The 16,543-nt window shown below is 39.2% G+C and overlaps 1 protein-coding gene across 1 annotated transcript in view; it reads left to right on the top strand.

Annotated features, from left to right (window-relative positions):
* Positions 1–270: 270 nt before the first annotated feature.
* The window catches only part of Stac (SH3 and cysteine rich domain), a 146,550-nt gene continuing 130,277 nt past the window's right edge, over positions 271–16,543 (top strand). The window contains exon 1 of the mRNA XM_005383678.2: positions 271–661. Within this exon, the coding sequence (XP_005383735.1) occupies positions 551–661 (111 nt within the window). The 5' untranslated portion in view covers positions 271–550. The remainder of the gene's footprint in view (positions 662–16,543) is intronic.

The following is a 16,543-nucleotide window of genomic DNA, read 5'->3' on the forward strand; positions in this document are numbered from 1 at the left end:
CAGGTGGTCCCTCCTAGCCATACCATTTGTGGGTTTTCTATGCATTCCGGGCAAGAGGGCTTGGTCTGGCTTTTCACCACCCATCCGAGGAATCACCCCGACCGGAGTCGGTGAGAGCTTAGCCTCCAAGCAGAGCTCCTCTGGGCACTGCCGCCCCCGCCCCGGCGCCGCTTGCCCTCACTACTCCGCTCTTGGCCGCGAGCCCCGCCCCGGAGCCGCCTCCCGCATCCCGCTCCCCAGGCGGACAAGCCCAAGCCGCTCCTGCTGCCGGGTGGGTGGCAGTCACGACTGTGCGGTCGCAGGCGAGGTGGCCACGAGTGCGCCGGGGCGGTGAGCGCGCTCCCCGCCCCACCGCCTGCGGAAGTGCAGGGGAGGTGGGCAGGGCCCGGGGCAGGGGCGAGGCCGGGGGAGGGCAGCGAGCCGGCACCTCGGCGTGGATGGGAGTCCCAGGGACCCGGAGCTGAGCCACCCAGCGTGACGGGCAGAGCGCGCCGAGGCAGGCGAGCCTCGCGGTTCCTCCAGGAGCCAACACCGTTCCCGCCCGGCCACGATGATCCCCCCGAGAGGCGCCCGAGAGGACGGCGTGGACGGGCTGCCCAAGGAGGCGGCGAGCGCCGAGCAGCCGCCCTCTCCTGCATCCACCAGCAGCCAGGAATCCAAGGTACCGCACACTTGCTCAAGAGAACACAAACTCACCTCTCCCTCTCTCTGTTCACCTTTTCTCTTCCCATCTGGCGCTTCCCCGGGGAGCTAAGATGCCTCCGTAGTTTGGCCTGGGCTCCAGGACCGGCCGCCCCTTGAGACTTGAATGTCCGGCACAACCCACTGTTAAAGATGCTGGACCACGTCCTGTGGACCCGGTCTTCTCTCCCGCGCAGACCCCAGCTTTTGCGCTAAGCTTCTGCTCCGGGAGCACACACAATTCACATGACTCCGGGTTCAGGGGAGGGCAGAGAAGTCTTGGTTGTTTGGTGCTTTGAACCTGCTTGTGCCTCCAAGCGCTTGTGGGGGTTAGGTGGCTTCTGGAGGCGAAGGGATGGAGACAGCCTGGGATACTTTTCCAGAAAAGCCTTGGCACCGGCCCAGCAGCCAGTGTGTTATCCCAAGGGTCTCAGAGACCCTTTGCTTAACAGGGCCCATCAGCATGTTAACAATAGTAAAAAAAAAAAAAAAAAAATCACCTAGAGAAATACTGCACTCATGAGAAAGTTGGTGTTCCTCTTGTAAGTTAATACTCTGAAAACTTACACTTGGCTTTGTAAGAGTCACACTAACATCTATACACAAAACCGACTCCATAGCGCTTCTCCTGTCACTGTTACTCTTCCTCTGAAACTCGTGTGGGTGCCAGGCACATGTTTGGAAATCTTGGAAGAGGATCAAGTAAAACGTGTCTGCTAACAGAGCTATGCCAAATGGCAAACTCCGCTGGGAGTGAAAAATCGTAAGATGGAGTTTGTAGTTATACGGATTTTGTAAGTGCAGCGCTCCTGGCTCTTTGTACAGATTTCCTTGTGAGTTTTGCAACTGAGGCAGACCCTGTCCGGTAGCAAAGGAAAAGAGGCTGCTAGTTTGGAGGGCAAGCTAGACGGGCGTGGAAAGTGCCGCCCAGTCTCCCTACACATGCATCTCTGGAAGCCACCGAGCAAATCAGCAGCATCAAAATCACAATCCAGTGGCTTGGTATGATGGCGGCCGCTGTACATTTCCCAACACCCTACAGTTAACTCTCAAAGATGGTAATCACAGAAATCTTGCTTTCTTCATTTCCATTTTTTCTGTTAATTGCTCGCTATCTCACCATGAGCGTGAGTGTCCACTATTCTAAAATTCGGCTGAAAATGAGAACAGAAGCCTCCACTTTCCAAGATCATTGTGAGAAACACATGAGATCACCAAGTTTTCATCCTGGTATAGCATAAGTTTTTATATCTTTTTTTCTTTCTGAGGTAAAGAAGTGAAATCCATTTCCCCTCAGATGATTCACTCCAAAGCAGTCTCACAGCACACATACACACTACCTCTCTTCCATCTAAAAGTTCAGGGGTTTTACACTGTCCAAAACTGACCATCAGTCTTAGAAGGGATACACGGTAGTGGCCATTTCTAAGATTATCTAAAATTTTAATTCTATTTAAAGTTATTTAAATAGAACTAAACCCATGTGTGTAATTGGTATTAAACTTTTTTGAATTGGGTCTGTTGCTCTGCAGTAGGTGTGTTAGCTTTTGGACAAACACCAGCATGGTTCAAACACACTGTATGGGTTTGCTATTTATAGACGTCCTAATGTAAATTATTTGGCAAAGCAAAAATCTTATATGTAATGCCCATAATTATCCACCAATTTATCTGCCTTGTGGTTTCAAAATTTATATGTCAGTTTTTGTCAAAGCAGTCCACACACCTGATGTGTATTTAAACATTCCTACATTTGCTGTCATGATGTAATCATCTGTAGTAAGTGGAGAAGAACAGTGGATGGACCCCTGAACCTCAGGAAACTTCATGTCATAGCATTCATGATATTTTCAAAGGGCACATACCCCTCAAAAACAGGGTAAGCTAGTGGTGTGGTAAGAGATCAGGGTGGCATAAAACAAAAGCAGAGAAAGGATGGACCCTCCTTTATTCAGACAACCACATTTCAAAGCTCATTGGCACGAACGAGAATCCTCCTCCCTGAAGATGGGAGCCTGGTAGGGAACATGTGAGCCAGACCATAGGAATCACTCCCTTTCACTCTCCTGGGAAGTAGTCTGTTTGTCAAAATACATATATTTCAACTTAGTAGAGTAAATTTCAAACCTATCACCACTAGAAATGTCAAGTAAGTGAGGTGATGCATATGTTTAGTAGCTTGATTTAATCATTCCACATTGTGTTGTATACATACAACAAAACATCACATTTTGCTCTATAAACGTAATATAATCATGATGCCTGTTACACACATCAACAAAGCTGTTTTTCAGTGTATCTCATGGAACAAGCATGATTCAGGTCACTCTGGGCATTAAACACTCTCAAGGAAGACTTTTTAAATTACTTTTCTTAAAAACTCTTTTAGTGTAAGAGCAACAAATAATGGGTGCACAACTCAGAAGTAACTACTGACAGCATTTTGATTTATATTTTACATCGCTGTCATTTTTTTATATATTCACATAGTTGAGAGAACAATAGTAAGCAGACTGAATGCTTCCTATAAGTAAGAAATCTCCTTAATCTTCAAAATATGAGTTTCTGTTCTTATTCCCATTTTATGGATAGAAAAGTAGAGGCTTAGAAAGGTTGGATGACTTACCGAAGATCATGTAGCTAGTTGAGCACACAGGCAAGACCAGAACAAGGCAGCTCAAGAGTTCTCAACTTGCCTGCAGCTGGCTTTTATGCCTGTGAGCCATTTTCTATCAGCCCCTTTCCCTTGGAGGGCTCAGGATTCTACACACCACTAAAAATCATTCGCCACATTGTGTTTTCTCATATTAAGAGATCTTTGAAAACTGAGCCCTGTGACCATGGGAAATGATTAGTAACCAATTCTTGCCTAGCTTCTTTGTATTTACTTGGGGACTTTTTCCCCGAAAGGTATATTATAGGAGTAATTAAACTGAGTATCGCAGAATCTTTTGGAAAATGGTATCATCACACACCCTCTAGTGCAAAGGGCCCAATAATGTCATAAAATATGAAACTGTCTGACTCCATAGAAACACATAAAGTATCACTGAACATAAAATGAGTTGCTAAAATATCTCCAGAAGTACATTTACTTTGTTAATGCTTTGAAATGCTAAATCAGAGCATTAAAATTAGAAATATTAGAGATAATCTATTCTAGGTATTTTTAAAGTTGTGGATCATTTAGTTGTGTAAATTTATTTTATTATGGAAAATTCCAATATACCCCAAAAAGGAAAAACAGTGTAAACAATCGTCACAGGCGCTACCACCCAACTTCAGTAATTATAATTCATAGAAAGCATGTATTTATTATTTTACATATTACCCCCTTATGATCACCAGCACCCCTTCCCCATACACTGGATCATTTTAAAGCAAACTCAGGCCATTAAATCATTCCACCTGAAAATATCTCAAGTTCCATGTCTAAAATATAAGAGTTCTTTTTGTAAATATGCCTATAATCTCATTACCACATGTTACAGGTGTTTTAAATCAAGAGCCAGTGTATTCTTTGTAGGTTCATGGATGCTCTTCAGAAAATCTGTGAATTAAGAGGACCAGGATTCAAAATTGTCTGTGAACATGCATCTGTGTATTCTTTGAGAAAGGAATTTATAGCTTTTATCAGATACAAAGGGTTTTATATATTTTATCAGATATAAAGAGTACATAGCTTTCAGTTACTACTTCAGTAACAGAAAGCTTGCTAGGGTCTAATGTGAAGGTTTAATGTGGATTCCGTTTGCCATCAATTGTATGACCCCAAGGTCACATTTCAATGATGTGGGAGGATTACACATTTAGAAATCAAATAGACAATATCTGAAAACTCTTTTAACCAGTAGCCACCTCTGTGACCATGAGCCAGTTACCTAATATCTCCTTATCTCTAAGATAGGAATACGGATATCCAATTGGCAGGACCTTCAGTTGTAAGGTGTAAGAAAGTGTAAAACACCTAATATATAACCTAAAGCACTGTTTATATTCTCTTCTTGTTTCAAATCAAAAGACTGCAACCACTAGCTAACACCAAATACCATCCCTGGAATAATTTCAATAACCATAACTGGCATCACTATAGTACTACAGAACATTCTTTCCTGGACTTGTAGTTATGCTATTGACTTCAGGGAGATTTCATCTCAATTACTTTGCATCCCCCATACCCACCAATATGTGGCTTAGATTTTGGGAGTGTGCTATAAGTCTCTTTGGAGCCATGAACCAACGTGCCCTCTGACTCTTGAAAGGTACTGTCTGAAAGAAGACTACCACCCAACCTAGGGAAAAAGCTCTAAATCTCTCAAAAGAGTTTCTGTGTCCATCAATCAGCAACTATTTATTCAGCACTTACGTTGTGCCCAGTATAGCTGATGAATGTGTGCGAAGCTATTATTGAAAACAAGTTTAACTTCTACTCAAGGGATAAGATGAAATAAACCTTGGCTTTGCATTCAAATCACTTGAGGAAGCCTGAACATAGGCTAGACATTCTAAATTGAAATCTCTGACAGTACTTTTTAAAGCTTCCTTCGTGATTTCTTATGCAGCTAACTTTGAGAAACTTTGATCTAGAGTCTGAGGATTATACAATGCCCAGGAAAGCAAAATTTAATGTCTTCCTATAACTTTTCAACCAAAGTACTTGAAAGAATCATTTGTACTCACTGTCTTTCTCGCTTCATGTTTATACTTTAATCCAGAGGAATTACTTTGCCAAAGGTGACCAACTTGTTGTCCCTAATGCTACCCAGTAATTTTAAGCATTTGTCAGAAGCTACTGTATTTACAGGGATGGCTATATCCTTTAGTTATTTCCATGCTTATTCAAGTAAAAATAATACTCAGTGCACTTAGAAAAATATAAAGAAAAAGTGCATTCATCACACAACCTCCTAGAAATATTGTGAAAATTTTGCTGTATTGATTTTCATATACATTTCCTTTTTTGTGCAGATACCCACTAAAAATAAAATTGGAATAGTATATTCATAAGTGCACATTATTCTTTTCCTTCCACATAATGTCTGACACACAGTTTTCCATACTCTTAAATAATCAATAATATGAATATTAAAGATGGCCTAATATTCCATTTCACTGTTCTACATCAGTTTCACCAGTCCTTTCTGATTCCACATTTACATTATCTTCAAAGTTTTATTTAAAAATATTAAACATATATCCTGATGCAAAAATATTGTATATATTTCTCATTAGTTTCATGATAAATTGTATTACTAGGCTTGACTATAAACATTTCTAAGGTATTTCATTCTGGTTATCAGAGTGACCTCAAAAAAGTTCTGTCACGGACTTTTTTCACTACCTAGTAAGCTTTCCATTGAAGTATACCGTAAGTGCATATACTATAAGATTTCAAGTTAATGAATTTTCAGTTAAAGCAAATTTTTGATCTGTATGTAACTACCACACAAACCACAAGATAGAATGTCACTGGCACCCCAGATTCTCCCTCATGCCCATTTCTGGTCACTACTCTCCCAAAGTAAGACTGGGCTCGCACCTCAGAATAAATTACTTTTACTTGTTTTTCAACTTCGGTCAATGGAATCATGCAGTATGCACCTTTTCTACCTGTCTTTCACATTACATTTTTCTGCATTACATAGTGAGATTCTTCTCTACACTGCAAGCAGCAGTGATTTTCATTTATACTGTGCACAGCATTCCATTGTATGAATAGGAAGCAATTAGTTTGCCCACTTTACTGATGATGGACATCTGTATCATTTAGGCAGTATCCTGGTGAGCATTCTGGTACACATCCTTTGTGATAAATATGAAATGCTTCTATTGGACATATACCTGGGAGGGGCACTGCTGGTTTTCAGGGTATTCATATTTTCAACTTTAATAGATACTGTCAACTTTCCAAAGTAGCTCCACCAGTTCATGCCCCTTCCTGCGATATATAAGGATTCTTTCTGGGGCTGGAGATTTAGATTAGAGGTAGAGTACTTGCCTAGCATATATAGGCCCTGGATTTGATCCTTCACACCACCCAAAATAAGAAGTTCTATCTTTCTCATTTTAGCTATCTCATGGGTGATGACTAATATTAGAGTGTGATTTTAAACTTGTATTTTTCTCAGTGACTAATGAGCTTATATGTTTTTACATGTTTATTGGCATTTGATGTCTTCCTTCTTCAAAATTTTTGTCTATTTTTTCTGCTGGGTTATCTTGTTTTCCTTTTTCATTTGTAGAAATTCTTTACATATTCTGGACATAAGAACTAAGAGAGATGTATTATATATATATCTTGTACTCTAAAATAAAAGACCTACCTTTTTTGGCTTAGCACAACTTTTTAATTTAATGTAGTCCTCTTTAGCGGCTAGGGATTTAGCTCAGCAGCAAAAGTGCCTGCCTGGCAAGCGCAAGGTCGTGAGTTCGGTTCCCGCTACCGGAGAAAAACCAAAAAAATAAAAATAAATAAAATAAATAATATAGTCCTCTTTAATCTCCTCTCTTATGGGTGTGCTTTATGTGTCCTGTTTACAAAGTGTTTATACACCTCAAAGTCGTGAAGGTATTCTCCAAGATTATGTCCTCTTATGGGTACATCTGAAATGCAGTTGGAATTGCTTTTTTAGTAAATGTGAAGTAGAGGATTGAGGTTTGGTCTTAGCTGTACCACCACATTTGCTGTAAGTAATTTGGACATGTGAAGGTTTCTGTTCTGCCCTCTTGGTTTCTTTGTTCTCATTCTCATAGCTTAAATGTGATGGCATTGTTTGAAAGGAGTTGGTGTCTTGTGGAGTAGGCCCTGCAGTTTTGCTCTTCTTTGTGAAAACTGATTTTTGTTTATTTTTGATTTTTTGCATTTCTACATATTTTTTAGAACCACCTAATCTTTTTCCACAAAAACATCATTGGACATTTTGATTTGGACTGTATTGAAATAAATCTATTTGGAGAGAATGAACATGTAATGTAGGGTCTTCTACTAAGATATCCAATTCCAGAGTGTTTACCTCCTTTAAGTCCTCAGGCCATCGTTGGCTGAGAAAGAAAATTTGTTACTTTTTCAGTTTGAGGTATGGATTTGAGCCTCCAGTCTATATGAAGGTGGTCTGTGCTTATGAATCGCAAGGGAAATTTTATTTCTGCTTCATCCTCTTTTCAAATTTAATTTCATATAGTAGTCATCAAAACCCTAATCACTGGGATTTTTTTAATGTGGTAAAGTATGTGAAACAAAATTTACCATAACAGTTTTCAAGTGTACACTTCTGCTAAGCACATTCACAACCATCCAACTCCAGAATTTTTCATTCCCAGCTGAAATTCTGAACTTATTCACAATGCTTTCCTATTCTCCCCTTCCCTCAGTCTCTGACAACTCCAGTTCTTTCTTTTTTTATAAATTTGACAACTGTAGGAACTTGGAATCGTATATTTGCCCTTTTGTGCCTGACTGTATTTCACTCAGCATAATGTCTATGTGTCAGAATTCCCTTCTTCGTAGGTTTGAACAATGTTCTGTTACCCGCACGTACCACATTTTGCTTATCCACTCCTGTGTCAGTAGACACCACTTGAATTGCTTCTACCTTTTGGCTGTTGTGAGTGATGCTGCTATGAAAATGGGTCTACAAATATCTGTTCAAAGTCTTTCCTTCATTTATTTTGACTACATAAACAGAATTGGAATTGCTGGAGTGGATGGTGATTCTGTTTAACTTTTTGAGAATTGCTGCATCAATTTCCACAATATTATATTATTTTAGTTTTCAACCAGTTTTGCAAAAACTTTCAGGCTCTTCACATTTTTGCCAACCAATTGTTTTTTATCTTAATAAGTTCGAGGTAGTATCTCATTATAGTTTTGATCTGTATTTCTTTTTTTGAATTCTTTTATTTTAAAAATTTAAAAACTAGCAAAACAACAATGAAGACAAAATTAAAACAACACAAAAACGATACATGACCTCAAAACAAAATGATAGGAACTAACAATGGTTGCTACATTACCTACTGTTATCTTCAACGAAGTTGCTCAGTCCACCAGACATAAGAATGTAAGACTGATCAAACAATCAAAGACAATAACAAGTAATTAAAAAAAACTGGAAATGATGCAGAGCTTCACCATACAAGATGGTAGGAGTTCAACAATGGTTTTATACTGCATATTGTTGTTTTCAGATCCATCAGTCTGATTACCAGATTCAAGCATGCAAAATTGGTCAAGAAAAAAGAAAATTTCTATGTTGAGCATCTCCCCATGTACTTATAGTCATTTGTGTGTCTTCTTTGAATAGGGGTTTATTCAAGGTCTTTACCAACTTTTTAGTTGGTTTGTTTAGTTCTTGTTGTTGAGTTGTAGTATGACACTTACTTAAATCAGCAAATTTAAAGGAGAAACAAGTATTGGATTTTGTCACTTTTTAAACTATATTTATCTACTAAGGAAGGTTATTTTTCATATTTTTATTATCTTTTTTGTGAACTATCAATTCATGCCCTTGCCTATTCTAATAATGTTCATCCATTTATTGAGTTCTTAAAATTCTTTATGCATATTAAAATAATTATGTATTTCAAACATGTTCTCAGATAGTAATTTGTTTTTCAGTTTTATTGTACTTGCAATATAGTTTTCTTTTCTTGTGTTGTTAAATGTCTCAAATGGATTTAGCTACAGTTTTGTTTTTCATTTATATTTAGAAAAAGTCTTCCCTACCCTGAGAGCAGAAAAATATTAATCTCTCTTTTTCTCTAGATCTTAATTTATGCTTTTATTTTTATCACTTTAATCCATCTGGAATTTATGCCATTATGAGTTATGAATGATCTAGTTTTTGCCAAATGATTAATAGATATTTTTAAACCATTTGTTGAATTATTTATTCTTTTTCCACTGATTTGAAATATTACATTTTTATGTAATAAATGGTAATATGTACTAGATTCTCTTTCACATTCATCTGGTGTATTTTGGTGACTTCTAACTTTATTTTTAGATTTAGTACTATACTTTTGTATTGCTATTATATTTTGATTACAGTAGCTTTATAGTAGCTTTGATAATACAAACACCTTCTTGGAAGTCTTACTTATTTATCCATCTGAGCTTGCTTTTTTTTTTCTATCAAGTAATAAAAATAACATTTTGGTGAAAATATTTATGACAAAGTGATATAGGGGAAAACTCTCAACCTGAATGATATCTGGAATATCTGGGATGAGTTTGTGTTTTTTTGAAAATTGAAGAATGAATTTTAGGAACAGTGGAGGTTAAGAGCAGAATATATTTATTGAGGGACCTGAGTGGGTTGCCTAGGAACCTATCCTTTTTAGGGATTTTTATACAGCAAATCCATGAGGTGAGACGGGTCTAAGGTGAAAAATATCAGAGCTCTAGGTGGGCATGGGATGAGACAAAACTGTGGTCAACCGATAAGACTACAAATATAATTGTTCAGGTAAAATTGATTAAATTGGGATCAAATGGGAAAGCGAGTCATGTAACAGGCGGGCATGAACACAGAACAGGGACCTTTCCTGTAGGGGGTTGGGATAGTGACTCTTCCTGGCTTTTTCAAGGTGATTGCTACCTATTTAGAGTATCAATCCCTGAGGTCCATCCCTAGGGAAGTATGTGGGTGCATCTGTTTAATCTTTTGTCCACAGCTGGAGGTGTCTGTCTCCCCCACAGTTGCAAGGTATCTCATCTTTTGCAGTGCCTCTTTCGAGGACCTGGCCCTGGCTGACTGCCTATAATATATCTAATATTTCTGTCTAACTCAGCTGCCTATAATCAAAGTGCGCAAAATCCTTTCTTCTAGCTTTTTGAAAAATACACTGTACAATAGCTACCTTTAATCACTCTGCTGTGCAATTCTGTGCAGTTATACAACAGAACTTCTCATTCATATCTGACAATAACTTTATTTCTTTGTTTCTTTGTTTCAGACAGCACATAGTTCATGCTAGACTTAAATTCACTATGTAGCCCAGCCTGAACTCAAACTCAAGGAAATTCTCCTGCCTCAGCCTCCCATGTGCTGGTATGAAAGGCATGTGCCACCACACCCAGCCCTATCTGACAATAATTTATTACATTAGTGATGTGATAGGCTGAGTGTGGTTGCACAAACCTATAATCCCAGCACCCTAGGAGGCTGAGGCATTTCCAGCCCACCCTGGACAATTTAACAAATAAACAATACCTTGTCTGAAAATTTAAAAAAACAATTAAAAATAACTGGATATTTAGTTCAGTCCAGAGGCCCTGAGTTCAACCCCTAGTACTATATTGAAAAAGATGATAACTATTTAAGTAGATAGATGTTTATAGGTGATAGCTGGAACACAGGGAATGTATTTTTATACTAATTTTGTAATATAAGAGCTTTTCAATTCCACTTATTATTCATTAGCAAATATACGAAAAAGACATAAAAATGACCAACAGATGTATTAAAAGATGCTCACCATCACAAGTCATTGGAAAAATGCAAATTGCACTGCTCCAAAAGAGCACTTTAGGTGTGGCTATTGCTAAAAAGGCAAAAGGAAACAAATGTTGATGAAGGAGTAAGAATAGAGAACCCAAGTTCTCTGTTGGTGGGAATGTGGATGGGTACAGTCCTTATAAAAAACAGCATGAAGGTTTTCTGAAGAAATAAAGAACAGAAGTGCCATAGCACCCCGTAATCTCTCTTCTGCACATTTATCCCAAAAGACGCGAATCACTACCTTGTTTTGGTATCTGCACTTCCGTGTGCACTTGCAGCATAGCCAAGGTATGGAAACAACCAAAGTATCCACTGATGGATGAATGGGTAAAGAGACTGTAAAATGCATATATATATAATGAAATGGAATATTCTGTATAATGGAATACTGTTCAGCATTTTAAAAGGAGATCTGCCATTTGCAACCTATGAATAGATCTGGAAAACCATGTTATTGCTCAGAGGGATCCTTCACTTTCCTGTATAGCACCAGCCACACTGGAAGCCACCACAAGTGCATACTGAGCCTGAGAAAGATCATGTGGTGCACTGCAAATTCTACTTCAAGACAAGTCCATTTCCAGCCAGATCATTCCACTAAGATCCCATTCTACACAAATCCCAGACTTTCTACACATGTTCACAATTAAACTGAGATTGAGTTTCTTTAAAGATAAATAATGCTCCTATCTTGCTAGGATTTCTTTCAGGAATGGATATGGAGTTGTTTCAATTACTTTTTGGCAAACATGGAAGTAATCATGTGATTGTTTTCTGTCCTTTGGCCTCTTCATCTGATGGGTTATATTAATAGATATCCTAATAATAAACTTCTATTACATTCCTGGAACAAGTCCTACTTGGCCATAGGGATTTTCTTTTAATAAACTTCTAGGTTTTGGATGCCAATATTGTATTATTTTTACATCTATATACGTAAGCGAGATCATTCTATATTTGTCACTTTTGTGCTCCTGGTAACATTTTATTTTTAAAGATATGGCAAGTTAGAAAATTTTTTTGGGAAGATGTCCATGGATTTTTCCCCCTATAGAACCCAGAATTAATCTCTTCTTTCAATATTTAGGGGAGGGGAGGTAAACTGCCCATCATATCCAAATCTAGAGCCTATCTTAAAAGTTGAAGGCATTTTGAGTCAAATTTGTTGATTTGTGTGTTGTCAGAAAAGTGTCCACTTATTTAAATCTCCATAGCATCTCTGGAAGAGTTTCAGCAAGACAGTCCCAGGACCTTCCTTCAGCCTCAACCAACTTAACTCTCACAGGAATCCTACCAGCTTGATTCAGTGAACACTCCCTTTTGTAGCTCCCTGGTTTGTATAATATTGTCTCTCAGGTCTGGATTTAGAATCAGGAGCATTAAACACCAGTGCTGAAATCACTACCTTGTGGAAAACAGAGACTTCCTGCCCTCTCCTAATCCTTTACTCTCATTTGTTTCCCATTTCATTTCTCCTACTGTTCCTCACTTGTCTTAATAGGCACCTTTCCCTCCTCCACCCAACCTCCAAAGGCTATCATTTTACCGTCAGCGCTCAGCCCTTCCTGCTCTCCATAATCTCACCAGGTCTTTACTCGCCTGTAACTGACCTATATACATTTCATCCACCAGCTGATAACTCCCACATCTGAATCCAATCTGAACATCTCTCCTCTGAGCTTAGACCCATATATCCACCTGCCCCGTGGATAATCCTTCTTGATGCAAACATTTTAAATTCGTTCTATGTAAAACTAAACTCAGATGTCACCTCAGTCCTTCTGATGCGCTCTTCTTCTAGTGAGTTTATTCATAGAGAAGCATTGTCCATAGGGTCAACCAAGCCAGAAAACCAGAAGTCACCCATTATTGGCCCTGAGGAGGCCTAAGCGGAGGGATATGAAGCAGCGTACGGGGTGGAGACAGGATGTGTCTTGGCTCCCAGAAGTTGCATCATTTGTGCTATTGACCCAGCATATTTGGGGGGAGGCTGGGAAGAGATATGACAAAGAATGAAGGATTGAGGACAGAAACAAGAGAAAAGAAAAGAGGAGGAGCCCAAGCCACTCAGAGTTGCCAGAAATGTCATTGCTCCTTTGTCCTGCAGACTGACGTCAGGGGAGTAAAAAGAGACACTAGACTTCGGTGTGCTCCTTCCACGATCCCACATTTCCTTTCCCACAGTCACTTCTATCAGAACAAGATAACTTGGGAATCTTGGAAAAGAATCACATCACACCCTTTCCCTAATGATTTCAATCAGCACAAGAGCACAGTGCTATAGGGCCCTTCTCCCGGCTTCACCTCCGCACAGGCCTGCCTGTCTGCCAGCCCACCCCGCCCCTCATCTCCCGCCTCCACCCCTCTGGAATTCACGCTTCCCCAGAGTCCTATCTCCAGCTTCCTCTCTAAAGTGTCTTTCACTTGTTTGCTGGCACCCAGTCCTTGCTGTGCAGGGCTTTCAAGTGCTGACTCTTTTCGCCTCCTTCCGATGTGCTGGTGGGGGAAGCTGATTTACTGCTGCTTCCAGATTATTATTCCCCCTCCCATAAAGCTCCTAGGTTTAAAATTTATGCTCCTGGTTTCTTTTATGCACTGCTTTTCTCTGCAGTCACCTGTCAAACACAAGTTGGTCTTCCTGTCTCCACAGTGATAAATCCAGTCTTTTGCTAATTCACTCTACCACTACTCCAATCATAATCCTTGGTGATCGTCACATGGTTGATCATTCTTACTAATACCTGACTTCTGCGTCCTTCAATTTTTCTCCTCCTATGATTTTGTCTTATGCCCACCTCCATGTGAGCCACCAGCTTCCGAGAGCATTCCTGAGACTTTGCCTGCACCCTTTCCAGAATCTCCTTTTAAAGCTTTCTACTCTATGTCAGTCACCTGGTATCTTTCCAAATAATTCTCATTCTACTTCTATTCCAATATTTTATCCCATCAGAGTGCAAAATTCACTAAACCAGTAAGCTTACCCTCTTTTCACTGACCCTCATACATTTAACTTTTCAGATTGCACTTCTCCATCACTGTAGTCTCTCACAAATGCTTTCAACCCCCTTGCTCCTGTATCCCTTTGTTCAGTGTCATCTAGAGAAATTCAGAGCCTAGAACCAGTTTCCCACTAACTCTATTCTTCCCCTTCTGGAGAAAGTAAAAAAAAGACAAGAGAGCATTATTTCAAGCAGGGATAAAGCTACACAGGAGTATAGGTAGAAAGGGGTGGCGTGGAGAGCTCGTGTTCATAGTTTTGCTATAGACTGAATACTGTATCTGTGCTCCCTCCAAATTCCTATGTTCATACTCTATCCTCAGAATGATGATGTTTGGATGTGGGCCTTTAAGAACTATTCAGTCATAAGGGTCTGGGGATTTAGCTCAGCGGCACAATGCCTGCCTGGCAAGCGTAAGGTCATGAGTTCAGTTCCTGGTGCCAGAAAACAAAACAAAACAAAACAAAACAAAAAAAAGAACTATTCAGTCGTGTGATGGGGCCCTCTCTCAGCTGTCTTCCATCTGAGCATATGGCAAGAAAACATCCAAATACCCTTGAGTCAGGAGAAGGGTCATCATGAAGAAAGTGACCACACTGGCACCCTGATGTCAGACTCCTCCTATGTAGACCTATGAGAAGTAAATGGTTTTTGTTTAAGCCACCCATTCTGTGGTATTCTTGTCACAGCAATCTAAGCTGGCCAAAGCAGTGACCAGGAAAGGATTCTATGACCAATTAACTTCTGAGTCAGAAACATGTATGGAGTAAGGGCAGAAGCTATGTGCAGATCTGAGGGAAAAGGAGAGAAATCTGGGCAAAGAGTCAGAGATGGAAACAAGCTTACTTTATGAAAAGTGGGAAATGAAAAAAGGAAGCCAGAAAGATAAACGGTGAATCCAAGGACTAGATCTGAACTGTTCAATATGACAAATATTAACCACCTCTAGCTAGTTATCTTTAAGTTAAATTACCTAAATTAAAAATTTAATTATTCAATTATACTAGCCATATTCTAAGTACTTGGTAAGCACATGTGGCTAGTGGCTACTGTGTTAAAAGCCACAGATTATAGGATATTTCCATCATTGTAGAATATTCTGATGGGCCATGATGCATAGAGCCTATGGACCTTATTAGTTGATATGGTTTATATCTAGATGTCCCACTAAAGCATCATTCAGTCATAGGTAGGACCTTTGGAGGATAAGTGGATTATAAGGACATTATAGCTAACTTGCTGATAGGAGGTAGGACATGATTTAAGAGACAGGTCACTGTGGGCAACTGAAGGGTATATCTCCCTTCCCTTCCTGCCTTATTTTTCCTCTGCTGGAACATTTCACCATGACACTTCTGCCTAGAGCCAGCTGACCATGCAAGGACCGAGACTGCTAAACCATGAGCCAAAATAAACTTCACTTTTAAACTGCAGGTGTAGTATATTCTGAAAGTAAGGAGACCAGTTAGGAAACAATAATACTCTCACTTAAGAAGAAGAGGTATTAAACAAATATTAGTGAAAAGCTTAGAAAGTGGTCCACTTGAAGATATAGTTTGAAGCAAAAAAAAATTTGTTTTATTTTAAAGAGAGTAGTAAATGGGAAGAATAAAGAACAATAGCAGCATAGCAGCATCACAAACATAAACGAACCAAAGCATGAACATTAAAAGTGATACAGGGCTTCAAGAAAAAATAACAGGAATTAACAGTGGCTGTTATATTACATATTGTTATCCTCAACTATGTTGCTCAGATTACCAGATGTAAGAGTAGAAGATTGTTCAAACCACTAAAGAGAATAATAAAAAATTATGAGATAAAACATTAGGGATAATACAGAGTTTCACTAGACAAGATGGTAGGAGTTCACCATGGTAATTCCATTGCATATTGTTGCCTTCAAATCAGTTGCTCAGATTAGCACATATAGCCATACAAAATTCGTCAGAACATAAAAATTTTAAGCATTAACTGTTCCTTTCAATATACCACCAGATATCAGCAGAACAGTTATCCCAGATATATATAGATATAGATATAGATATATAGATATAGATAGCCTTCCTTCTTTCCTTTTTCTTTTTTCCCCTCATCCCAGTCATTCCTTCCTTTGAGAAATTTCTTTCCCTTTCCTATTATCTATTGTACATTTTGAGTTTTACTTATTCTTTCAGGTTCCTACACCAGGGAGACAGTAAGATGTTTACACATGTGGGTCCGATTTATTTAACTTATGAGTATGGTCTCTAGTTGCACCTATTTACTCATAAAAGCCTTGAGTTTACCTTTTTTATAGCTGAGTAATACTCCATTGTATAAAAATACCACATCTTCTTTATCCATTCCTCAGTGGATGGG

The sequence above is a fragment of the Chinchilla lanigera genome, unplaced genomic scaffold (genome assembly GCF_000276665.1).
Source record: "Chinchilla lanigera isolate Chin_1 unplaced genomic scaffold, ChiLan1.0 scaffold00020, whole genome shotgun sequence".
Lineage (NCBI taxonomy): Eukaryota > Metazoa > Chordata > Mammalia > Rodentia > Chinchillidae > Chinchilla > Chinchilla lanigera.